At 41.1% G+C, this 26053-nt stretch overlaps 1 protein-coding gene across 2 annotated transcripts in view; it reads left to right on the forward strand.

The window, feature by feature from the left end:
- Positions 1-3496: 3496 nt before the first annotated feature.
- SMARCA5 (SWI/SNF related, matrix associated, actin dependent regulator of chromatin, subfamily a, member 5) overlaps positions 3497-26053 on the forward strand; it is a 38748-nt gene continuing 16191 nt past the window's right edge. The window contains exons 1-9 of one of the 2 annotated variants that reach the window (XM_040967505.1): positions 3497-3781; positions 6939-7013; positions 10869-11035; positions 15757-15857; positions 16943-17043; positions 18268-18447; positions 20434-20589; positions 20679-20810; positions 24436-24504. In XM_040967505.1, the coding sequence (XP_040823439.1) occupies positions 3593-3781; positions 6939-7013; positions 10869-11035; positions 15757-15857; positions 16943-17043; positions 18268-18447; positions 20434-20589; positions 20679-20810; positions 24436-24504 (1170 nt within the window). In that variant the 5' untranslated portion in view covers positions 3497-3592. The remainder of the gene's footprint in view (positions 3782-6938; positions 7014-10868; positions 11036-15756; positions 15858-16942; positions 17044-18267; positions 18448-20433; positions 20590-20678; positions 20811-24435; positions 24505-26053) is intronic. The other variant, XM_040967506.1, reaches the window with a different exon arrangement.

Genomic DNA, 26053 nt, shown 5'->3' on the forward strand with positions numbered 1-26053 from the left:
GGCAGTGAAAATCTAGGCAAATGGAGACTCTAAGGTGGACTATGTCAGCCAGTATATTCTAGAGAGATTTCATTGTGCTTGGAGTGGCGAGATCAGTAGTAATTCAGAACTGTTGAATTACCAAAACCGCTTGAGTGGATCCATTGGAGCATGCCCTATATCAGGGACCCTGGAATGCGTGGTAGGGTGGATGTGGCTTTTCCCTTATCTCTCTTCCTCCAGATACAAGAAGGAAAAAAATGAATGTGGTAACAATGGTCTTACCCACTTTTCTCTAGCCCTTGACTCTTTGTGCTTTAATCAACTATGTAAAGATTATCAACAAAATAGAGAGAGAGAGAAAAAAAACTCTGTCCTGGACTCTCTGCCTTGCAAATAAATGAAATATTAAAATGTTTTCCAGGTACAACTTCAAAACTGCTGTTTTTCTGCATTGTTGTTAAAGGATCAATAGTTCTGTGGGTGTGCTAACTTTAAAATCATACTTTCTTGATGTGTTATCATGGGACGACAATTTTTTGCTTTTAGAATCTGGAATATGTCACTCCATTCTCTTTTGGCCTGTAGTTTCCTGTGAGAAGTCTCCTGTGAGTTTAATTGGTATCCCTTCATACGTCAATTGATTTTTTTCATGTGCACATTTAAGGATCTTTTCCTTATGTTCAATTGAAGAGAGCTTGATGATCATGTGTAGTGGTGAAGATCACTTTTGATCAAGCCTGTTGGGAGTTCTGAGCCCCTCCTGGATCTTGTTTTCCAATTCTTTCTCTATATTAGGGAAATTTTACCTTATTATTTCATTGAATATATCTGTAAATCCAGCTTCACTTTCTGCACCTTCTGGGACTCCCATAACTCTTATGTAAGGCATCTTAATAGTGTCTTTCAATTCTTGAATACTTTTTTTGGCCTGATCCAGCTCTGCTTCCAGCTTTTTGTTTGCTTCTCCATGCTGACAGGAAACATTTTCCAATTATTTCGTCTTTGAAAATGAAATAAAATTCTTCCATAGTAAAGAAAAGTTAAAAGAATTTGCCTCTTCCAAACCTGCCCTACAAAGAATACTGCAAGATGTTCTCTTGATAAAGAGGAATAGCACCCACCAAAACCAAAAGCAAATGGGAAGAACATCACAGTAAAATAACAACAGAAGACTAAATCAATGAACAATCCATTCCTAAAATGACAAGACCAAAGTACCACCATACATATTAACCCTGAATGTAAATGGCTTAAGCTCAAATGTCATGGATTAGTAGACTGGATTAAAAAACAAAACCTATCTATTTATTGCCCACAGGAGACACATTTCACCAACAAAGACCAGCAAAAACTGTATCTCATGGACTTTTATTTTTTTGTGTTAGTTTCATCTCTTCAAAAGTTTCTTCTGATTATTCAATGACTCATAGATCATACAGTAGCATCATTTTCTTCAAGAAGGTTCTTGACTTTTTCATTTCTTCAGTGACACATTAGTCATTGAGTAGCATGTTACTTCATGGTGTTGTTAATTTCTTTTTTCTTCCTATTGTTGATTTTGTATTGTGACTTTTCATTTAAGGGGATGTACAGTAACTGTGGAGACTAACATATCCAGATGTGAGGATACTATGTAGTATGCATCTCCACTTCCAGACAAAGATGGACTTACAATTGTCATTATCTTAACAGGATGCTGGACTCTCTGCCATTGTCCATGCCCACAATGTTGGACATATGATCGTGTATGAAGAACTATACTTGAGTAACGATATATGGGAACTTGGTGGGGGGGTGGGATTTAGGGTGAGCATAAGGGAAATCCCAGGAGCCTATGTAACTATATCAATCCCAGGAGCCCATGGAACTGATAAGTAAAAAAGATTAAAAAAAATCATACTTTAAAAAATTTATTGTTTAAAATTTTTATTGGAAAGGCAGATATACAGAGAGGAGGCAGAGGAGAGAGAAAGATCTTCGTCTGATGGTTCACTCCCCAAGTGGCCAAAACGGCAAGAACTCTTCCAGGTCTTCCTCATGGGTGCAGGGTCCCAAAACTTTGGGCAGTCCTGGATTGCTTTCCCAGGCCACAAGCAGGCAGCTAGGTGGGAAGCAGGGATGCTGGGATTAGAACCAGTGCCATATGGGATCCTGGCATGTTCAAGGCAAAGACTTTAGAAGCCAGACTACTGTGCTGGGCCCTAAACTTAAACTTTCAATGTTTCTCCATTCAGTCTATTGATGATTCGATTACAAAGGCAGTACACTAAACCATGTTAATTTTTTTCACCTTTTCCAAAAAAAGTGCACTTATTTCTTTTGGAGGAAGATAACCCATCTTCTGTTCATCTAGTGATTCATTTTTCTCACTCATACAGTAGTGTTCGCGTTAACTGCTTAACAGCAGGCAAATTCAGAAGGAATGTCATGAACTCTCAGGGAAGCAGAGGATATTTAGAAACAAGAGAAGCAAAACAAAATTGCAGCAACAGAGATCGTTTTTTCTTAAGCCACATACATCACTCTGGCATACCAAAACTTCGCCAAGACTGAGGTGTCACAGCTCTCACTCGCGGCAGCACATTTGCACACGTGTGAAGGACAGCACAGACCTCCAGGTATCGGTAAACACAGAATAACCTCACCGTGGACCGGCCGGAGGGTGGTGGCGCCTGCACCCTCGCCATAGCCTCAAGGGGCACCCGCACCTTCGCCCAGGGTTCGGGGGTCGCCTACACTCCTGTGGGCCCCGGCACCCTCGCCATAGCCCCGAGGGACGCCCGCATCCTCCCCATAGCCCCGGTGGGTGTCCGCATCCTCATCTTGGCCCGGGAGTCGCCTGCACCTTCGCCATAGCAACAGGGGACGCTTGCACCCTCGTCTTGGACCCGGGGGTCGCCTGCACCCTCGCCATAGCCCCGAAGGACGCCCGTATCCTTCCCATCGCCCCGGAGGGCGCCGGCACCATGCCTAGAACACAGCACGGCCCTAGACACATAGCCGTTAAGAAGACATCAATTGCGTCAATTCCAAGAGCCGACGCACACCGCGACGTCACCCACGAGACCCCGCCCTCCCTCCGCCCCGGAGCCCGCTAGGCGTCCCAAAGAGGCGGAGCCGAGGGCGACGGGAGGAGAACGCGCATGCGCCTTGCGGGCCCAGCCCGCCAGCCCCCTAGCAGTCTCGCGAGCTTTCCAAGTCGGCGGCGTAGGCCGTAGCCTCGGATGCTGGCGCGGTAGAGGCTGTCTGCCACAGCCGGGGCCTCGGGACGCGGAGCCGCCTCCCCGCTTCCGCCGCTCCTTCGCTTCACCGTGCCCTTGCCCTCACGGGAGCCCGCCTTCCCTGACCTCCGTGACCCGGCCGGCCCCGCCCACCGCTGCCGACGTGATTCCCGCCGTGAGGTAAGCGCCGGTCGAACCCGGAGTCCCGCGGCAGAGCGGCGGCGGCGGCGGCGGCGGCGGCAGCTGGGCCCGGCGGAGGCCGGTGGCGGAGCCGCGCGGCGCGGGCGAGCACTCGGCTGGGCCTCTCGCTCCTCCGTCGGCTGTGTTGGCGCCGGCAGCCCGCCGCAGGCCTCGGCCTCGTCCGGCTCTCTGACGCAGACGGGAACATCATGTCCGCGGCCGAGCCTCCGCCACCCCCGCCTCCCGAGAGCGCGCCTTCCAAGCCCGCAGCCTCGGGCGCCGGCGGCGGGAGCGGCGGCAGCATCGGCGGCGGCTGCAACAAAGGCGGCCCCGAGGGCGGCGCGGCGCCGGCGGCCGCTCCTGCAGCCAGCGCGGGCTCCGCGGACGCCGAGATGGAGGTGAGGACGGTCGGGGGTGCGGGGAGGGCGCGGGAGGTGCACCTGACCCCGCCGCGCACCGGGCCGCGCCTCTGTCACTTCACGTGGACGCGGTCGCGTCTCGTTTGGCACACGGAACGGAGCTTGTTGATGTTTGCCGTGGCCACGGGGGAGTTTCTCTGTTTCCGACCCTCCCCGGAGGTTCCCGTCATGCCCTCTCCTACCTAGACATGTGGGTGGCGGCTTCCATCAAACTTTGGGAGAGGGCGAGGTGTGTGGGTGGGCGGGGGTCGTTGCAAAGCGGCGCCTCCGAGGATTGGGGCCTTGTGGGGGCGGTCTCTGTCCTGGGCCCAGACAATGGCGAGAACAGGATGGCCGGGTGCGGGGCGCAGCTGCTGCTGCTGCTGCTGCGAGAGGGCCGGCGGGAGGGCAGCTGCGTGCAAGCCTGCTCTCCCATGGGGTTGGGGGGGCGGCGGGAGAGTCCTGGGTGCCGGGGTGGTTCGGCATCTAGTGCATTTCCCCTTTTCAGGTCTGTCTGCAGAAGCAAAACAACAAAAAAGTTGGTACTTCTCGTTGGTCTGGGGTTTACCTCTGGGCCGGGGTTGGCCCCAGGGATGGTGACATTGCTGTGGGGGTGACAAGATGGGGTCGCTGCCAGCTCAGTCTGTTGGGTCTGTCCCTGGGGTCAAAGTGAATGCTCCTTCCAGTTTTTATTTTTGGTCTTGGACCTGTTTTGAAAAATGTTTTATAGTCACAGGCCGAAAATTTCTCTGGTGTCTTTTTCCCCCTGAAGTCCCCCACCCACTTCTTTACGTAGATTGGAAGTAACAGCACTGTTGTAACACCGTTGAAGGGGAATTAACACCAATAAGGACTTGGTAGCTCAGTTTACTTGCCAGGTGCCCATCCTACACAGTAATTTCATTTGGGTAGCTAGAGTGAACTACCTCACTACTTCACAAAGGAACTTCAGGCATTAATGGAGTTGGAATTCTGGGATTCTGTGCTTTTCAGTGATGGAAGTTTGTCTCAAACTAGAATATTCCGTGTTGCCTTTCCCCCCTTGAGGTTCTAAGTGTATCAGGGCTGCTTCACTTGGATTCTTGGCTCCTGTCTTAAGGTGGGAGCCTATGGCACAGGGATGAATGGTGTGTAAGTCTGGATTCTCTGCAGAAGTGTTTGCCTTAGCTTTTCAAAAGAATCTGCCATTCCACATTTTGGCATAACAAAAGCTTTATTAGAGGTGTTTACATATCAGAAAGGAGGGTAAATGTAATGGCTGAACTAAATTGGGTTTTAAATTAAGATTGAATTAAACTTAGAGAAACTATGAATGTGACAACAGCTACCATATGAAATTAGTGTTATTTCAATTTGCCCCAGTGAGGAGGTTGAGTCTTTAAGTAATACTCACGTTAGAACTCTGACCAGCCCCCCAAAGTGAACCTTTCCCACACATTTTTCTCTGTGCTCTGTGGAAAAACAAAAGATGCTTTCCATTTTTATTTATGGAAGAATGATTTAACTTCTTAACATCAGTAATTTAATTTTTGTCCCATTTTGCCATGAATTTGTTTTGATTTTGTTTTCTGTTTTTACTTGATTTAGAATTACTGGGATTCACTGCTAGAAATCTTGTTTGAGCACATATGAATCTGACAACATTAATGTCTCAGAGTTGGAATAAAGATGGCCTTCTTTTTTGAATGTAGAATTTATGGCAGATTTTTCCAAAATAAAAAAACAAATGCAGGGTTTTTTTTTTCCCCCTAACAGCTGGTTTCTCAAAAAGCAGTATCCAGCTTTTCATATTAAGTTTTTCCTTTTTTCTTGGTGCTGTTGGGCTAAGGGAACACGTTCTTGTTTTAGTTATTACTGTATTATGGACAGTATGGTATTTTTGTTCATTGTTTCTTGCTACCTTTTTTTTTTTTTTAAGATTTTTTTTTCTTTACATTGTAAAGTCAGATTTACAGAGAGAAGTGACAGAAAGATCCTCCATCCACAGGTTCACTATCCAAGTGGCTGCAGTGGCCAGAGCTGAACCAGTCCAAAGCCAGGAGCCAGGAGCTTTCCAGGTTTCCCACGGTGCTGCAGGGTCGATCCCATGGCTTTGGCTTGTCCTTGACTGCTTTCCCAGGCCACAGTCAGGGAGCTGGATGGGAAGTGGAGCACTCATGACAAGAACTGGTGGCCATATTGGATCTGGTGTTTGCATGTAGAGGCGTTAGCCATTGACTAGACTGGATAGCTAGATACACTGTGTATCAACAACTGTAGGACTTCACAAGCCTGGATCCAGAGGTTTTTTGTTTGTTTGTTTTTAAGATTGAAAGATATGATGACCTATTGGAAAGTTCATTTTATTTTTGTAGGCTGATTATTCTTGATAGTTAGGCAGAATTTTGTAAGCTGGAAAACTCAGTGGCTTTGTCATCAGGTTTGTGATGTGTTTAAGGAAGTGCCTAAGGAGCTCAGCAATGAAGCTGATTTTAAGCTGAGGGCGTTTGGCTCCACTTAGTACCATACTAGACTGCACCTTTTTAAGTAGTCGCAAATAGCTTTTTGTATGTATTGTCAAGCTAGATTTGTGCATAAATTTGCCAAAATAGCATATTTATTACCAATTTGAAGATTACTGTAGGGCATTAACAGTGTAGAGAATGCTGTAGAGTATTAAGGTTAGATTGTGTGTTAAGCATTTTGTATTACTCTGCAAGATAGTAACCCGAGTGGATAATACTGTCTTACCTGTGTGTTTGTGCAGTAGCACTATAATACAGTTTCATGATGACAAGGGAATTTATTTCATATGTACTATTTAATCTGACTTCATAGCTTTTATTTGGAAAGAGAAGCAGATTTGTCCAGAAACAGTTGGGCAAAACTGTTGGAAACAGTTTTATTTTAGGATGATATAGATAATATTTTGCTTTATTCTTGGTGGTGTCTGTGTACAACTTACCTTCATTGGGTTAAATGGTTATTATCCTTGTAGTGTTTAGTTTTGTTTCATCCGGTTTCCTTTCAGGTTAAACAGTGGTCTTGAGTATCTAGAAAGTTGAGGGGCAGTATGGAGCGGGAGTATTTTATTTAGAGTGTGTTGTGGGAGAAATTCTCTATGATGTTGTGTTGTCTGTTTTTGAGGAACAATTCCATGATTTTTCCTTCCTGCCAGGAAGTATTTGATGAGGCATCACCTGGAAAGCAAAAAGAAACCCAAGAACCAGATCCTACCTATGAAGAGAAAATGGTATGTTCTGGTACATTCATAGAGTGTTTAATAAGGAAACTTCTCATTAGGTGAATCCTTGTGTACTTTTATTTAGTATTAACTTGAAAGACTGAGTAACAGGGAGAAAGAGACAGACAGAAAGATCTTCTAACTGCTGTTTACTCCTGAAATGGCCACAGTGGCCCTGGATTGGGCTAGACCAGTGCTAGGAGCCAAGAACTCCATCCAGATTTCCAGTGTGAGTGGCAGGGGCCCAAGCATTTGGGCCATCTTCCATTGCTTGCTTAGACACAGTGGGGAGCTGGAATGCTGTCAGAACAGCCAATATGTGAGTGGGTCCCAGTATGGAATGACGCTGTCAGAGGGACCAGCCCTTATGTTTACTTGTTATAGTTACTGCACAAACATGGAATTATGTGGATTGTGGTATACAGTAACTTGTGTGTTGTACTTGCCTGTGTAAGTCAAATATAAGTGTTTTTGTGAGCTCATGGGATACAAATGGGCTGCCTTAATATACCTTTAAGAATTTTACTGAGAGGACAAGTCATTATTGAATTGTGTTTATTCTGTCTAGCTCACAGCATTCTTTTTTTTAAAAAACATGTTTTACTTGTGCTTATCATTCACTCTGAATACAGCAGCCTGAGCTGGCTGGGCCAGACCCTCAGACTGGATCTCCCACCTGACTGACAAGAACCAACCACTTGAGCCATCACTGCTGCCTCCTGGGGACTACATTAGCAGGAGCTGCAGCTGGTAGCAGGAGCTGGAGCAAGGACTTGGGAACATGCATTCCAAGATATGGAAGTCCTGAATCTATGCGTGTCACCCAACCAAAAACATAATGTTGATATGTACTTTAAGTTTTTTCTTTATCTTTGAAGTCATATGAATTAAAATTCTTTTTAATTTTTAAAATTTTGTTTGAGCTGTAGAGGGGACAGGTTGCTTTCTATACAGTGGTTAATTCCCTAAATGACTGCCACGGCTAAGGCTAGACCAGGTCAAAACCAGGAGGCCTGAGCTCAACCCTGGTCTCCCACATGCATGGGCAGGTACCCAGCTCCTTAAACTGTCACTGTTCCTATGTGTGCATACACGAGGTGGGTCTCCCAGGTGATGTCTTAACACTCAGCTCAGGAGTACCTGCTGTTTAAACCCAAAACAGTCTGCTTTAAGTCATATCAGCGCTATTTAACTGCCAATATTGTGGCTTAGTTTTAGTTTCCTTACTACTTTATCTTGCTCTTCTTAAGGTTGAACGCCTCTGAGAAATCTTTGCTTGCCTTGGGAGACTTTTGTTTTCTTATATTCCATTTAGGTGATTATTTGTTTGTCTTTCTAGGTTAAAATTTGATAATTGGAGTCCTATCATTGGTTTTCATCTAAAATCTTTAAACCAGATATTTGTAAATCTTTATCTGAGCTGGAGATCAGTATTTTTGTTTTTAATTCCCATTCAGAATATCAAGCTGAATTCATTGGTCGTATTTACTTCAAATATCTGCTGTTATCCTGGGCCTGGCGTGGTAGCCTGGTGGCTAAAGTCCTTGTCTCTCACGCACCAGCATCCCACGTGGGCACGGTTCGTGTACTGGCTGTTCCTCTTCCCATCCAGCTCCCTGCTTATGGCTTGGGAAAGTAGTGGAGGGTGGCCAAGGCCTTGGAACCCTGCACCAGTTTGGGAGACCTGAAAGAAGCTCCTGACTTCTGGCTTCCAATCAGCCCAGCTCAGGCCATTGCCAGGCCACTTGGGGCCTGTCTGCTTTCTGTCTGCTTCTTGGCTTTCCAATAAAAAAAGAAAAGAAGAAAATATATCCAATATTCCTATGACAGGATCCTCCACCCCCCCCTCCCGTTTTTCATATTAAGCTTTATTTTTGTGTGAAATGCAGCGTTATATAGAGAGGAGAAACAGAAAGTGATCCACTGGCTCACCCCCCAAATGGATGCAACAGCCGGAGTTGAGCCAGTTTGAAGCCAGGAGCTTCATGCTCACACTCCAGGTCTCCAGTGGGTGCAGGGGCCCCAGGGCTTAGGCCATCCTCTTCTGTTATACCATGCCATAAGCAGGGAGCTGGATTGGAAATGGAGCAGCTGGAACAGGAACTGGTACCCATATGGGATGCTGTTGCTACAGATAGAGGTCTTCTTCCCTAAGCCATGGCACCAGGCCTAGGATCTCCTATGTTTAATGGTTTTGCAAATTGAGTTTTGTAAATATATATCTTACCGTTTCCCTGTGTCCCTAATTCGGTACTCAACAATTTCAGCACTGTTATTTGTCTCCTTTCTTTCAGATTTCTTCATATTTTTACAGAGGAGTGTTTATGACACAAATCTCAGTTCATTATGGAAATTTTTAGTGGTTCTTTAATGGTTTTCATCTTCACAGAGAACTTTTACTGGAACTCTATTTGTCCCAAGTTTCTGTTTCTCAGCTTCACTTTGTTTTTTGATATGCTTTTTACGTTTCATTTGTAGAGCTTTCTTTGAACTAAGCTTACTTTAATCTGCTAGTTCATAATCATAAGTCTATCTCGTGAATCTTGAATACAGGATGTTAATGATCACTACTTCAGAAACGAAATAGTAGTGCTGGTTGATGACAGAATGTGTGGCTTTTGTTCTCTTGGAATTTCAGTGTACCCTGCTTAGCGTCTTCATTTAGCTAGTTTAAAATCTCACTACTCTGATCGAACTTCTGCGCTTTCGCCACACTTTTTGTTTTTAGTTTTTAGTTCCTCTCTATTTCTAGGTATATAAATATCTTGTTCTTTTTTTGTTAAATTCATTTTCTCCTGTCTCAAAGAGTTCATTGTTACTCATTTTAAATCTCTGATTATTTGGTTTCTTTCATGTCCTTGTTGGTGCTGTAGTAAGAATTGTTTACTTTTTTAAGATGTTGGTTTTTGTCCTTTCAGCACTTCCTTAGTGTTTGAAGATCTCGTTCTTTTAATTGTAAACTTTTTATTCTCAAAAGCAGCAAGATGTTTGCCTGTTTTCCCCATTGACACAAATAGCAAAAACACCCCATATTTTTGAATATTTGGATATTTTTGGATGCTGTATAATGGCATTTTCCATGAATGTCTGCAGTTTTACCTATTTTCAGAGCTTATTTATGCAGATCTCAAAAATAATTCAAATAGCTGTTTTTTTTTCCTCCTAATATGTTCTAGCAGCATGTTCTTGGCTTTTCTTTTTGTTATATGATAAGAAATATAAGAAATATTATATTATAATATAATATTATAAGAAATATAACTGCAAATGTTTATGGACATCCTCACACAGATTTCTTGGTTCAGTACTTTAATAAAAACAGCTTAAAATGTTGATAAGTATAAAGCGACTGAGGCTGGTCATTTACAGACATTACTGTGGAAAGCATGTAATCTCTTCAAGCCCAATAAAAATTTGGCACAACCTACAAGATGAATAACTAGTGTGTTTCTCCACACTTCTGAATAAATTAACCTGTACTTCACAAGGTCTTCATGTTTAATTTCATTTGCAGCTGTATTAAAATGTAATTTGCCTAAAATATGTTTGCGATTAATTTTTGCAAAAATGCACAGTGCCTCAGATGCCATCCTGCTAAAAAACTTTGCTACATCCTGTCTGTAGTCGGTTCTTGCCCCCTTGCCCTTGTCACTTGCATAACTAGTTAACATGTCATATCCTTTAAATAGAAGGACTCTTAAAGGATGTATTCTTGTGTTTGGTATAAGTTATTTGGTATAGAGACTCATCCTTGCTGCATGTTTCAATAAATTGGTTTGTTTTATTGTTGGGTTTGTTGTGTGGGCACATGTTGAAACTTTGCTTCCTTAGATTGTGCTAAAATGTGTGCTTAAATTTTTACAGCAAACTGACAGAGCAAATAGATTTGAGTATTTGTTAAAGCAGACAGAGCTGTTTGCGCACTTCATTCAGCCTGCTGCTCAGAAGACTCCAACCTCACCTCTGAAAATGAAACCAGGACGTCCAAGAATAAAAAAAGATGAGAAACAGAACTTACTGTCAGTTGGCGAGTGAGTACAGTTTTCTGTGCTTTGTAGTTGATCCAAACTTCTGTTTTTCTGATTTGTTTATTTGAAAGAACTATGGAGGGGTAGAGGGAGAAAGACAAATCTTCCATCTGCTGGTTTACTCCCCAGGTGGCCTCAGTGGCTAGAGCTGCGCTATGCTTAACCCAGGAGCCAAGAACTTTTTTACTTTAGGTCTCATGTAGGTGTGGAGGCCTAAGCACTTGGGCTGTTTTCTGCTGCTTATTTCCAGGCTGTTGGTAGGGAACCGGATCAGAAGTGGAGCAACTGGGATTTGAACCAGCAGTCACGGAGTGACACTATCACAATTGCAAATTTACTTGCCCTGACACATTGCTGGTTCCAACTTCTTAATATTTTTTAAAGATTTATTTATTTTGGGCCCGGTGGCATGGCCTAGCAGCTAACGTCCTCGCCTTGAACGCTCCGGGATCCCATATTGGCGCCGGTTCTAATCCCGGCGGCCCAGCTTCCCATCCAGCTCCCTGCTTGTGGCCTGGGAAAGTAGTCGAGGATGGCTCAAAGCCTTTGGGAGACCCGGAAGAAGTTCCTGGATCCTGGCTTCGGATCAGCATAGCATCGGCTGTTGCGGTCAGTTGGGGAGTGAATTAACGGACGGGAGATCTTCCTCTCTGTCTCTCCTCTCTGTATATCTGACTTTCCAATAAAAATAAATAAATCTTATTGGAAAGTCAGATTTTCAGAAAGAAGGAGTAATCAAGAGAAAGATCTTCCCTTCACTGGTACACTGTCCAAGTTACCCCAATGGCCATAGCCGAGCTGATCAGGAGCTTCTTCTGGGTCTCCCACACGGTGCACGGTCCCAAGGCTTTGGGCTGTTTTCTTGACTGCTTTCCCAGGCCACAGGCAGGGAGCTGGATGGGAAGCGGGGCTGCCTGGATTAGAACCGGAGACCATATCGGATCCTGGAGCATTCAACACGAGGACTTTAACCACTTTGCTTTCGTGCCGGACCCTAAAAATATGCCTAATATTTATAAAAGCTGCATTATAGTTTGAGTTGTGAAAACCGTATTACATTCAGAATTCAGAGGTTACACCATTTTCTAGAAAAATATATTAGAACTTAAGTTTCCTGTTTAATCATACTGAAGTGGTACTCTAGACTCAAATTGGATCTGTCTTGAGTATGGTATAGTCTCCCAAACTACATACATGTATTAGGGTTTTTATTAAAAGTCTGATTATTTGTGTCTTATGATGTCCTAAATCATAGCAGTTTGATATTTTTGTTAGTGCTTAATTATCTTTATATGAATTGAAAGTTTAGTTTTATGCTATCTATGGGTGGTTATTGGAAATAACTTGTATGTGTTGAATTTATAAGTTTAGTATAATTTTTACCTGGTAGCATTATTATTTGCCTCGCTTCTAGCTCCCAAAGTATAGAATGTGTGTCATCAGAGACAGAGTACCTGAACTTTATCTGGAGTATTGCACTCTTCCAGGGTGGCATATTTTGACCATTGTGTGTAACTAGAGCATTACATCCATCTTTTCTTCCCCGTAAGGGTTATTTATTTATTTTTATTGCAAAGACAGATTTACAGAGAGAAGGAGAGACAAAGTGAGAAAGATCTATCTGCTGGTCACTCCACAAGTGGCTGCAATGGTCAGAGCTCTGTTGGTCTAAAGCCAGGAGCCAGGAGCTTCTGGGTCTTCCCTGGGGGTGCGGGGTCCCAAGTCTTTGGGCCGTCCTCAACTGCTTTCCAAGGCCACAGGCAGGGAGCTGGATGGGAAGTGGAGCTGCCTGGACATAGAGCAGTGTCTGTATGGGATCCTGGCACTTACAGGTGGAGGATTAGTCAGTTGAGCCATTGCACTGACTGGCCCCTGCATCCATTCTCATTAATTATAAAGACGGTTTTTCACATTACATATATTTAAGTTGTTTTAGCTTTGATATGTTTGCAGCTGTTTAAGCATAGTCAGTGTCATGCACTAGGGAAGGGAAGTATAATGCAGAATTTTGAAAATAGTATGGTATTAAAAACTTCATTTTATTAGGCATACATAATGCATGGAATACATAATTACATAATGCTATTCAGCTTAAGTTACTTATTAAATAGTGTTAATGAGAGGAAAGACGTCTTGGTTAATAGATTTCCTTACTCTTCAAGCTGTCTTATACTGTGAAGGAGATTTACAAGAATAACATTAAATTTCTCCTGTAGTTTGTGGAAATAATAAATTGGCAGAGGGGATAAATGTAAGACCCCTCGTGTAACAAGCAAGAATGCCCTTGGTGTTACTTTTTAAGGAATGCTCTTTTTTTTTAAAGATTTATTATTATTATGTTTTTATTGGAAAGGCGGATATACAGAGAGAGGAGAGACAGGAAGATCTTCTGTCCGATGATTCACTCCCCAAGTGAGCGCAACGGGCCGATACTATGCCGATCCAAAGCCAGGAGCCTCTTCCGGGTCTCCCACGCGGGTGCAGGGTCCCAAAGCCTTGGGCCGTCCTCGACTGCTTTCCCAGGCCACAGGCAGGGAGCTGGAAGGGAAGTGGAATAGCCAGAACATGAGTCAGCGCCCATATTGGGATCCCACTTGCCTACAAGGCAATAGTTTAGCCACTGAGCAGGGCCAAGACAGTTTACTTTCCATCAGGCTTACCTTTGTTTTTAAAGATCTGTTTATTTAGAAGGGAGAGGCCATAAGGACCAGATTGGGCCAAGCCAAGACAGGAGCTAGGAGCTTCGTCTAGGTCTCCCTTGTGGTACTGGGGCTCTAGAACTTTTGCTGTCTTCCACTGCGTTTTCAGGTTCATTAGCAGGATGCTGAATGGGAAGTAGATAGAGTAGCTGGGACTCTGTGCCAGTAGCCATGTGCATGTCCCAGGCTGTAACTTCACCCACATGCACAGTGGTGGCTCCATGTGTTGACTTTTGATAGAAGTTAAACTATGACTAGAAATCTTTTTTTTTTTTTTAAGATTTGTTTATTTTTATTACAAAGTCAGATATACAGTGAGGAGGAGAGATAGAGGAGATCGTCCGTCCAATGATTCACAGTGAGCGCAATGGCCAGTGCTGTGCCGATCTAAAGCCAGGAGCCAGGAGCCAGGAACTTCTTCTGGGTCTCCCACGCGGGTGTAGGGTCCCAAGGCTTTGGGCTGTCCTTGACTACTTTCTCAGGCCACAAGCAGGGAGCTGGATGGGAAGTGGAGCTGCCGGGATTAGAACTAGCACCCATATCAGATCCCGGTGCGTTCAGGGAGAGGACTTCAGCTGCTAGGCCACACCGCCGGGCCCGAGTAGAGATCTTGATCCAGACATAGGTCACAGAAACATTTGTTGGAAGATTAAGGTGTAAAGTTGCAAGCTTCAGCATTGGGGAATGAGTCGTACTGATCTGAACTGTTTAGGGAGCAGGAAATAGGGCAGTATTACAATTTCAGAAAATGTTTTCCATAGGCACACTCTAGGAATATTAAAATCTGGCCATGGAAACTTTAATTTTTTAAATAATTCTGATAAATCCTAAGGTGGAATCATTGCTTAAACAACTAAATATTTGTTCTACAATATTTGGTCAGAGTTGTAATTTTAAAAATGTAGTTTAGAATTTTGGCAAGAAGGTAATTTGAGTGACATGGAATTTATTTATTTATTTATTTATTTATTTTTTACTAGTTAAAAATATAAGCTTCATTAAGGAGAAATGGGGACTGGCTTCACTGTAGGCTAAACTTATACAGTCATATGAAAGCAAATTCAAGTTTGTCATAAAGGTACTTTCATTGGTTTTTAATAAACAGTGTATGCAACAATAAACAATAAGCAAAGCTTGGCTAGTAGCATGTGATTGACTAGTGTTAGCTGTTGCTCATTACTTAACTTTTACAAAAGAAGGGGTAGGGGAGAAAAACGCACCAACCAATGCCATTCAATTTGTTGTACCATTGTAAAGAAAAATTATTAAAAAAAATCATTGGATTATTTATAAACACCAATTGCCAATAACAGTAGAAAATCAAAAGCATTACTGCACCAAAGTAGAGTATGTGCAATTATGGAAAATAATCTAAGTTTTATGGTATCTGTGGAGGACAGGAAATTGTCAAAGCCTTTATGAAAGTGCACATTAACTGCATATCTGTTAAGATTGGCAGAGACATTCCAAGCAGCATTTACATAATATGCATTACCTCTAAAATGGAAGCCTAATTGTTCAGTTATTCTAAATTACAGAATAAAAACAGAGAAGCAGTTTTGGCCATGTGGGTAAACAATGGATTTGTAAAAGCTAATTATCTCTCTCTTTTTTTTTTTTTTCCAATTTATTATGTTGCATTATGTGATACGCTTTTTAGGTACTGGAATTCCCCCTTCTCCTCCCCAATCCTCCCCCCATGGGATTCCTCCAGCTTGTTGCGTATCCATAGTTCAAGTGACTGACATGGAATTTTTATGGTGGAATGTTGCCTTGAAATTGGACTCTCATGTTTGAGCTTATCAGATACTGGCCAGTACATGATATTAGCATATTTTAACACCAATTTTATGTGCAACTTAGGGAACCATGTGGAACATTTGAGTTTTAAATTACTGTCTTTGTCTTGGTTTTAGATAGCTGTGTAAAAATTATTGTACGGCCTTGGTCAGCCTTTGAAGTATGAAGAAATAGTTGTTAAGATTAAAGTGAAAACACAGTTGATTTTTATTTTTAACTTCACAGCTACCGACATCGTAGAACAGAGCAAGAGGAAGATGAAGAACTGTTAACAGAAAGCTCCAAAGCCACCAATGTTTGCACTCGATTTGAAGACTCTCCATCATGTATGTTAAAGATATTTAATTACTTAGTTAAAAAAAATGTGAGATAAGACTTCCTTTATGTTAGAGAATTGTCTTGTTTGTAATTTTTAAAGTTTGTTTTTAATTGCTTGTGAAATAAGTTATAATTTCTTTTGATGTAGATGACAGAGTGTTACATAATTGTTTCAAAAATATATAGAATATTCTGTCAGTGCTGTAAGGTATATGCAAAGCCATAATTTTGTAGCTTGCATTTGTTTCAGGATAAGAAACTAATTAAAAAAAAAGTCGTGACTTTTGCTGAGTTATTTCCTGGTGTTTTGTATTAATGCTTTGGTTTTTTAATGAAATAATAGTTGTTGTCACTGGTTTAAGAAAGCGTATTTAACAAGGTTTGAGTTTTGCTTTTAAATTATCTTTATTTGGAGGAATCACAGATTTTCCTCTGCTCTAACTGAATTTAGCTTGTTTTGTTTTATTTGTTTTGTGTTATCTCCTCCTCTGGTCACTTTAATTGCTTTGTGTACTCCTGGTAGTTGCATTAAAAAACAAATGTATAAAGTTCAGTAGAAGTCATGCTATTTGGATTTGTGACTGAATTAATTGTAACTTTGAAGTACCAGTGAATTTGAACTTCAGCTGGACAGATGGCTCATTAGAAACTTGACAGTTCCTTTAAATGTGTATAACATTACATTTTGGGTATGTGAGGGAGAAAGAAGGAGTAGCTACAGTGTGCCTAGGGTTTTTTTTTTTAATATATATATTGGATAAGCAGATCTGTCAATCCTGGTTCATTCTCCAAGTGGCCACAATGGCTGAAACAGAACTGATCTGAAGCCAGGAGCTTCTTCTGTGTCACTTGCTCAGGTGCTTTCCCAGACCACAAGCAGGGAACTGGAAGGAAAGTGGATTGGCTTAGCTCTGGCCATTGTGGTCACTTGGAGAGTGAATCAATGGATAGAATATCCTCCTCTCTGTCTCTCCTCCTCTTTGTATATCTGACTTTCTAATAAAAATTAAAAAAAAAATTTTTTTAAAGTGATGCCTTGTTACTTCTTGTCTTTAAAATGCCCCCTCCTTTTTTTTTTTTTTTTCATCCTTAGATGTAAAGTGGGGTAAACTGAGAGATTATCAAGTCCGAGGATTAAATTGGCTCATTTCTTTGTATGAGAATGGCATCAATGGTATCCTGGCAGATGAGATGGTAAGTCCTTCACAGGTTTTTTAAAACTGTTTTGAAACTTCGATATTGTCTACGGCCATACCATCCTGAACGTGCCCGATCTCATCTCGAAACTTCGATATTTTATAGATTACAAAAGTCAGATAATGTCTTCTATTTTTATTTTAATCTGAAACAGTTAATCAGATTACTGTGAACTGATAAAATGAACTTGCTTTATTATGTAAGTGGAGTCTTTTCTATTGTGAATTATCTTTTAAGCTTATATATCTGAAAGGCAGAGAGAAAAAGAGATTCCATTCATGAGTCAGAAATGCCATCCTGGTTCATGAGGGCGGCAGAGGCTGAGTGCTTGGACTGCTGGTCATTGCCCCCCCCCCCCCCCCCCATGCATTAGCAAGAAGTTGGATGGGAAACAGAGCAGCCAGAACTTCAGCTGGCCTCTGACATGGGATGTCAGTGTCACAGGTGTCCATTTAATAACCTATCGTACAAGATCACTGGTCTCAAGAAACTTGTTTTCATTTGGCTTTTGTAACACAGTGATTTGACCATTTTTTTTGCAGTTCTCTTTTTTGCATGTTGAACTAGTGTTGTTTGTATTTGTTTGGTTCTCATAATATAGATAGTCTAAATATCCTTGCAGTTCTATTTTAAAAAATTAGGCCATGAAATGTTTTTCATTAGTAAGCCCTAATTTTTCCCAGGTTGTTAGCTTTTAAAGTTCTTTCATGAAATGTATTATGTATTATTTCTTCTTTACTACTTACGATGAAGATTTTAAGTTTTCTCATTACTTTAGTGCTAAGGCAGTTCCTTGCAGAAAGTTTGGAGTCACAAGAAATGTATTTCAGTTTTGTTGTTGCTGTTGACCTCGGGTAAAATCACTTAAATTTTTTGGGCTTGTGGGAGTGCAAGCAGAGCTTCTTTAATAGACTTACAAATGATATATGACACAATACCATTGGGCTTCAAAACATACTATATTCTTGCTGTATGTTAGCCTTAGATATTGTTGTGTTTCCTTTAAAATGTTCCTATGTGAAAGTGCTGTAATAAACTTGTGTAGAATGTGTATTAGGAAAAAAATTGTGAATGGATTTTGAAATTTTTGGCACCAGAATGTACTTTAAAATTCTATTTCTTACAAACTCTGAACTACCCTTATATATATTATTGGGAGCTATAAGTATGAAAACAGTAATTTGTTTGTTTTTCATTGGTGATTATTTTGAAATCTTTCAGGGTCTGGGAAAGACTCTTCAAACAATTTCTCTCCTTGGGTACATGAAACACTATAGAAATATTCCTGGTCCTCATATGGTTTTGGTACCGAAGTCTACATTGCACAACTGGATGAGTGAATTCAAGAGATGGGTACCAACGCTTAGGTCTGTTTGTTTGATAGGAGATAAAGAACAAAGAGTAAGTTTTTAGTATTTTGTTTTAGTAATTTTAGGTTTAGTAATGTTTAGTAAATTTTTTAAAGATTTCATTAGTATGTTATTAATTATGTTTGTTTAGTTCAGAGGGATGCATGGCCTTATGGGTCTCTGATTAGGATTGGGAGACCCACATGACCATATGGGCATAGATAAAGATAGGTGGGACAAATATTTCTGTTTTTTTTTTTTTTTTTCTTCTCTTCTGTGTACACAAGGTCGGGCTTTGTTCTGTCTTAGAAATGTCTTGTTTTAAAAAGATTTTTAGTGTATAAGGTACTGGAAGATTTAGGAAGCTAGAGTTTTAGTTGTTTTATAGTGGTAGGAGTAAGAGAATAGCAATTTTTTTTTTTTAAAGATTTATTTTTTTATTATTTTTTCATTGGAAAGGCGGATATACAGAGAGGAGAGACAGAGAGGAAGATCTTCCGTCCGATGATTCACTCCCCAAGTGAGCCGCAACGGGCCGATACTATGCCGATCTGAAGCCAGGAGCCTCTTCCGGGTCTCCCACGCGGGTGCAGGTTCCCAAAGCCTTGGGCTGTCCTCGACTGCTTTCCCAGGCCACAGGCAGGGAGCTGGAAGGGAAGCGGGGCTGCCGGGATTAGAACCGGTGCCCATATGGGATCCTGGGCGTGCAAGGCGAGGACCTTTAACCACTTGCACCACCACGCCGGGCCCAATTTTTTTTTTTAAATAAAAGTTATCTGAAGGCAGAGAGTGAATGTGCATATGAGTGAGCACTTTGATTTGCAGGTTGAGTTTTCCAAATGCTGGCAGTGACAGGTGGGCCAAGTCTGGCTAGGCTCCTGCAACTCAGTCTGTTTCTCCTGTGTGGTGCAGTTCTGCTGCTTCCTATGTTGTGAATTTTCAGGGAATTTAGGATGGAAACCAGAGCTAGGACTTCAGGTACTATAGTGGGGGGTGTGGGCATCCCTGGAGTGTCTTAACTGCTGTGCCAAATGCCTGCTCCTGCAACAGTTTTGAAAAGATACACAAGAACTTCGTGAGTTGTGAATCGTACCAGAATAAAGTTTGATCACTTTTCAATAACCTTTTCCAGTGAAAACAGTTTTGGAAATTGTGAATTTCAAATACAAGAGTTCAGATTTAGAAATATATTCATATAGTCTGAAATAGGGATTTTTGCTTTTCCTCAATGTATGAATGATGATTTGTTGTTATTTTCTTTCTCTGTTTATAGGTACTTTGGATATTTTAAGTTACCAAATTGTTTTTGTGTTTTGGGATTCAGTTACCTAATCTTTGGTTTCCATTTTTCATCTGTAAAATGAGAATAAGATAATATGTTAATGTATAAATAATCCTGAGAGAATGAAAGTTTATTATACACTATGCTTTAGTCTAATTTAACAGTGCCTTTTACTCTTTGCATAAAGCCGCATCCTAAGAATTTCAAGACCTAGTGGTATCTTTCCAAGTTAGTCTTAAATTTTGCAGGTATCTACTTTGCCAGTTTCTTTTTATTTATTTACTTCAAGACTTATTTTTATTGAAAGAGCAAATGTACAGAGATAAGGAGGAGACAGAGAGAAAGGTCTTCCATCCGCTGGTTCACTTTCCAAGTTGCTGCAGTGGCTGGAGCTGAGCTGATCTGAAGCCAAGGGTTTCCTTCAGGTCTCCCATGCAGGTGCAGGGTCCCAAGGCATTGGGCTGTCCTCACAAATAGGGAGCTGCATGGGAAGCAGAGCAGCCAGGGTGCACCAGCTGGTGTCCATATGCAGTGTGTTTGGAGGTGGAGGATTAGCCAATCGAGCCATTGTGCTTGGGCCACACTAGTTTGTTTGACACTTAAGTGATCAATGAAGTTACTTTAGTGATAGAAAAGTTTGTTTTAGCAGCTGTCCCTTTTTAATATGTCCTCCTGTATTTATGTAATAGATTAGTAGTTATCAGTAAATTTCATGTGTAATTGGTATCTCAGTGATCTAATTTTCTTGTTACACAGGCTGCTTTTGTCAGAGATGTTTTATTGCCAGGAGAATGGGATGTATGTGTAACATCTTATGAAATGCTTATCAAGGAAAAATCTGTGTTCAAAAAATTTAATTGGAGATACTTAGTTATAGATGAAGCTCACAGGATCAAAAATGAAAAATCTAAGGTAATTCAGTATTTAAAAGTTCTCATATTTAAGAATTGGATTAGTTTGCGTTTATATTGTAATCATGTGTCTTGGCTATTTCCTTTCAGTTGTCAGAAATAGTGAGGGAATTCAAGACTACAAATCGATTGTTGTTAACTGGAACGCCACTGCAGAACAACTTGCATGAACTTTGGTCACTTCTTAATTTTTTGCTGCCAGATGTGTTTAATTCAGCAGATGTAAGTTTTTTCTTGATTGATAACATTTTCTGTAATGGCTGTGTATTTCAGTAATAGAAGCGGCTTGCCTTTCAACTCTGCTTCGAAAAATCATTTTTCATGCTTTAGTGTTAGTCTGAGGTAGCCTAAATTATCTCTGCGTTCTGAGAATTTATTTTTGGATGTTTGGTTTCCACCTTCTTTCAAATCACTGATTTCTCGACCTAGAGTGACAAAGCTTATCAGTCCTCTTTGATAGGTCAGCTAACTTTATTCCGTGTTTTCAATATATTGTGTAAAAGTATTTTTGAAGTGAATTTTTGTTTCAAATTGCATGTTTAAATTTAAAAGATAGCATTCAAATGTGAAATCTGTATAGCCATTCTTACATTATGATTTAACTCTAATGACTAATTTTTATACATGGAGAGATTATTTGCAGTCTTAGAAGTAGTAGCAGTGGTTAAATAGCTATATGAACCATTAGTTGTATTGCTTCTCAGCCTTTTGGGTAAGATCAAGTGTATGAACCATTAGTTGTACCTTAAACATAATATGTATGTCTAAAGTGGTGTTGGGTGTGTATTTGCAGGATTTTCTTTGGTGGACCAAAGTTCATTTTTGAATCTTTTCTTCCCGTAACTGGAGTGGGGCTTGGGCTTCAAAGAACTCCATGTTGTTAAGTACACTTATGCAAATGGAATTCTGAAAAATAGTCTCTTGGGGTATAGTGTTGAAGATCATATTAAAATAATATGAGTGGGAAGTCCTTGTTATAAAAGATTTACTCAAACTCTGAATGCAGTTTTCATTTTTATGTATTTTGACAATATAGAGTTTCTGCAGTAATACATGTTTAATCTTTGTTATAACTTTGTTTTAGTGTTTTAATATCAGTGTCACTTAGTTTCATTAGAATTGACATTCTTCTGGAAACCTTGGATTTGAGTGAGTGGGTCATAAACAAATTATAATGTAACTTTCTGTGTTTTTGAGCTTTTATGAACATCAGGAAGGATGCTTTTCGAGAATTTTTGTTATCTACTGTTTCTAAGACATCCTTTAAGGTTTTTTTTTTTTTTTCTTATGATTTATTTTTATTGGAAAGTCAGATTTATAGAGTGAAAGTAGAGACAGAAAGATCTGCCGTCTGCTGGTTCACTCCCCAAGCGGCTGCAGTGGCTGGGGCAGAGCATGTCTGAAGCCTGGAGCTTCTTTAGTCTCCCATGCGGGTGCAGGGTCCCAAGGCTGTGGGCCATCTTCAGCTGCTTTTCCCAGGCTACAAGCAGGGAGCTGAAAGGGAAGCAGAGCAACCAGGATATGAACTGGCACTCACATGGGATTCTGGCCAGGACTTTAGCCACTAGGCTACTGTTCCAGGCCCAGGTTTTTTTTTTTTTTTAATTTAAGGAATTAATACTTTGTTATTCTCAAGGTCACAGCAAATGAATAATCACTACGACAGAATTTTTATCCATTCTCGTGTTACTCTGATATTACAAAGATAACTGATTCAGTACAGTTCACAGATACATTTTAGAGACTAAGGATAGTCTCTTCCTTCATTTTTATTTTTTAAGATAACATTTTAATTGATTTGCATTCTAATTAAATAATTCAACAACTAAAATATCAGAAAACCCTAGTTGTGTGGGAATATAGGCAAGTGCCATAAACCATCAAGTGAAACTATGACCATTTCACTCACTAGACAGTAAATTTAAAAATAATTATGTATCATTACAAGCTATGGTAATATATCTTTCTTAAACATTGTTGCTTTGGTAAAGATATAAAATGAAGTTGAATCAACTATTTGCAGCAATACTTATACACACATATAGTTTTTTCAAAGATTTATTTACTTGAAAGGCAGAATTAGTGGAGTTGGGTGGTTTGTTCTCAATGGTTGCAACAATCTGGACTGGACCAGGCAGAAGCCACAAGCCAGAGTTCATCGGGGTGACAGGGTCCCAAGTTTATGGGCCATCTTCCACTATGTTGGTGCCTTAGTGGAGAGCTGGGTCAGAAGTAGAGTAGCTGGAGCTTGAACTGACACTCAGATGAGATGCCATTGTCACACTGGCTTACCTTGTTGCTTCACAATGCCAGCCCTGTGTTTTGTTTTTTCATTTCTTTCTTTCTTTCTTTTTTTTTTCTTAATTTTTAGCTCCCACATGTAAGTGAGAATGTGAGATGTGTAATAGTTCTGTTTGGCTTATTTCATGCAAGGTGATGTCTTCCATCATAATCAGTTTTTTTTTTTAATTTTGTAAATGATGGAATTGTACCCTTTTATAATAGTTAAAGTGATACTCCTTTGCATGTACATATACCACACTTTATTATTATTATTATTATTATTATTTTATTGGAAAGGCGGATATACAGAGAGGAGAGACAGAGAGGAAGATCTTCCGCCCGATGATTCATTCCCCAAGTGAGCGCAACGGCCGATGCTATGCGGAACCAAAGCCAGGAGCCTCTTCCGGGTCTCCCACGTGGGTGCAGGGTCCCAAAGCTTTGGGCCGTCCTCGACTGCTTTCCCAGGCCACAGGCAGGGAGCTGGAAGGGAAGTGGGGCTGCCGGGATAGAACCGGTGCCCATATGGGATCCCGGGCGTGCAAGGCGAGGACCTTAACCACTGCGCCATGGCGCCGGGCCCACCACACTTTTTTTTAATAGGTGATATTCAAATATTGTTTTTTTAATATTTATTTACTTTTATCAGATTTAGTCAGATTTCCAGAGAGAAGGAGAGAAAGAAAGATCTTCCAACTGCTGGTTCACTCCCCAAGTGGCTGCAATGGTTAGAGCCATACTGATCTGAAGCCAGGAGCCAGGAGCTTCTTCCAAGTCTCCCAAGCAGATTCAGGGGCCTAAAGCTTTGGGTCATTCTCTACTGTTTTCCTACGCCACAAGCAGGGAGCTAGAAGGGAAATGGAACAGCCGGGATAAGAAGCTTTGCTCATATGGGATTCCAGCGCATGGAATGCAAAGACTTAAGCCACTAGACTACCATGCTGGACTCACCACCATTTTTTTTTATCCGTATGAACTCTTTGGTTGATTGAATATTTTAGCTATCATTTCCAACTTTTTAATGGAAACATCATGCTGATATTTTTTGTTTAAAATATTTATTTTTATTGGAAAGACAGTTACAGAGAGAGGAGGAGGGATAGAGATGTTCCATCTGCTTATTTACTCTCCAAATGGTCACAACGCCTGGAGCTGAGCTGACCTGAAACCAGGAGCTTCTTTTGGTTCCCTTTGGGTATAGGGGCCCAAGAACTTAGGCCAGCCTCTGCTGCTTTGCCAGGATGTAAGCAGGGAGCTTAATGGAATTGGAGCATCTGGTACTCAAAATGACCCCGATAGGGGGTGCTGGTACCAAAGGCAGAGCTTGCTCTGCCAACACACTGGCTTCCCCACACTCATATAATAGCCCCCTAATATTGATATTTTTGAAAAAAATACTTAAATTGTATGCCTAAAGGACTTGTTGAAATTAGTGGCAGTGACACATGAAAACATAGACTTAGCATAAATGAGTTGTGGATCAGAACATAAATACATTGGTTATGGAAATTGGAGTTGTAACTATATTATACAGTATTTAAGATATTGTTATTTGTTAATCTAGGACTTTGATTCCTGGTTTGATACAAACAACTGCCTTGGGGATCAGAAGCTAGTTGAAAGACTTCATATGGTAAGTATATGAAGAAGTGTTTAAAGTATATGTATGTTTTCAAATTTATTTTTATTGGAAAGGCAGATACATAGAGAGGAGGAGATACAGAAAGATCTTCCATCTGCTGATAACAAGTGGTAGCCAATGGCTGGAGTTGCGCCGATCAGAAGGATCACAAGTCAGGAGCTGCTTTCAAGTCTCCCACGCAGGTGCAGGATCCCAAGGCTTTGGGTTGTCCTCGACTGTTTTCCAAGGCCACAAGCAGGGATTTAGAAGGGAAGTAGAGCAGCCGAGATACGAAGTGGAACCCATATGGAATCCTGGCACATGCAAGGCAAGAATTTTAGCCACCAGGCTGTTGTGCCCAGGCCCTTAAGTATTCTTTTTTTTTTTTGAAAAATTATTTATTTGAAAGGCAGAGTTATAGATAGGTAGCACACACTGGATTTTTGATCACTCTGCAGATGATTGCAGTGGCTGCATCTCGGTCAGGTGGAAGTCAGGAACCTGGAACTTATCTGGGTTTCCCACATGGGTCGCAGGAGCCCAAGCACTTGGGCCACCTTCTAGTGCTTTCCTGGGCACATTAGCAGGGAGCTGGATCAGAGTTGTGGCACCCGGAACTTAAACCAGTGCTTACATGGGATGCCAGTCTTTTAGGTGGTAACTTAACATTGTGTACCACTGCAGCAACACCCACCCTTGATTGGAACCTGGTGTAAGACACGGATATTAGACAGATTTTTATATATTGAGATTTTTTTAAAAAATATACAGAGGTTATAATTTCTTGGACACATTTGACTCATTTAGACAGCTAAATATTTGATTTTGATTTAGGTGGAAAAGCAGGCAGAGGAGTTTGATGTTTCTTTTTGCATTTTTCTCTTAATTCTGTGCTGTTGATTTTTTTCTTTAGTAAAAGGATATTTGCATGTAGATGAAGCAAATAAGCAACCCACATAACAGAATCAAGCAGTTTTTTTCTTTTAAAGATTTGTTTATTTTTATTTGGAAGGCAGATTTACAGTGAGAGAAGGAATGAAAAAGATCTGCTGTTTTACCCACTCCAAAAGACCCTAACAAGTGGAGCCTGGGTCAGGTTGAAGATAGGAGCTTGGAGTTTTTTCTGGATCTCCTAAGTGGTACTGGGGCCCAAGCATTTGGGACATCCTTTGCTGCTTTCCCAGGCATGTAAACAGTGCCCCAGGGATTGTCATGCCAGGACACAAAGATCTGGGATATTCTGCTTCTCAATATAAATGACTTGTGATAATCCAAGGCAGATTAAGGTGTCATGAGGGAGCTTAGGCATTAAACTACATAATTACCAGTTTTTTAATGCTGCCAAACAACACCCTCAAGGTCCTCCTCCACATACATGTTAATAGCTAGTACATAATTTAATAATAAATCCAGAGTTTAAGGATTGACTGCATAGTTTCTTCATCAGTTTTATCTGGGTTTATCCAGCTGCATTTAGCTGGGAACTTGCATATTGCAGCAAGTGGGGCAGAGGTCTTAATGCACCTAGTGGTTGTTGATGCCTGTGGACTACAACTGAAGT

The sequence above is a fragment of the Ochotona curzoniae genome, unplaced genomic scaffold (genome assembly GCF_017591425.1).
Source record: "Ochotona curzoniae isolate NIBS_2020 unplaced genomic scaffold, NIBS_Ocur_1.0 scaffold_4506, whole genome shotgun sequence".
In the NCBI taxonomy this organism is placed as follows: Eukaryota; Metazoa; Chordata; class Mammalia; order Lagomorpha; family Ochotonidae; genus Ochotona; species Ochotona curzoniae.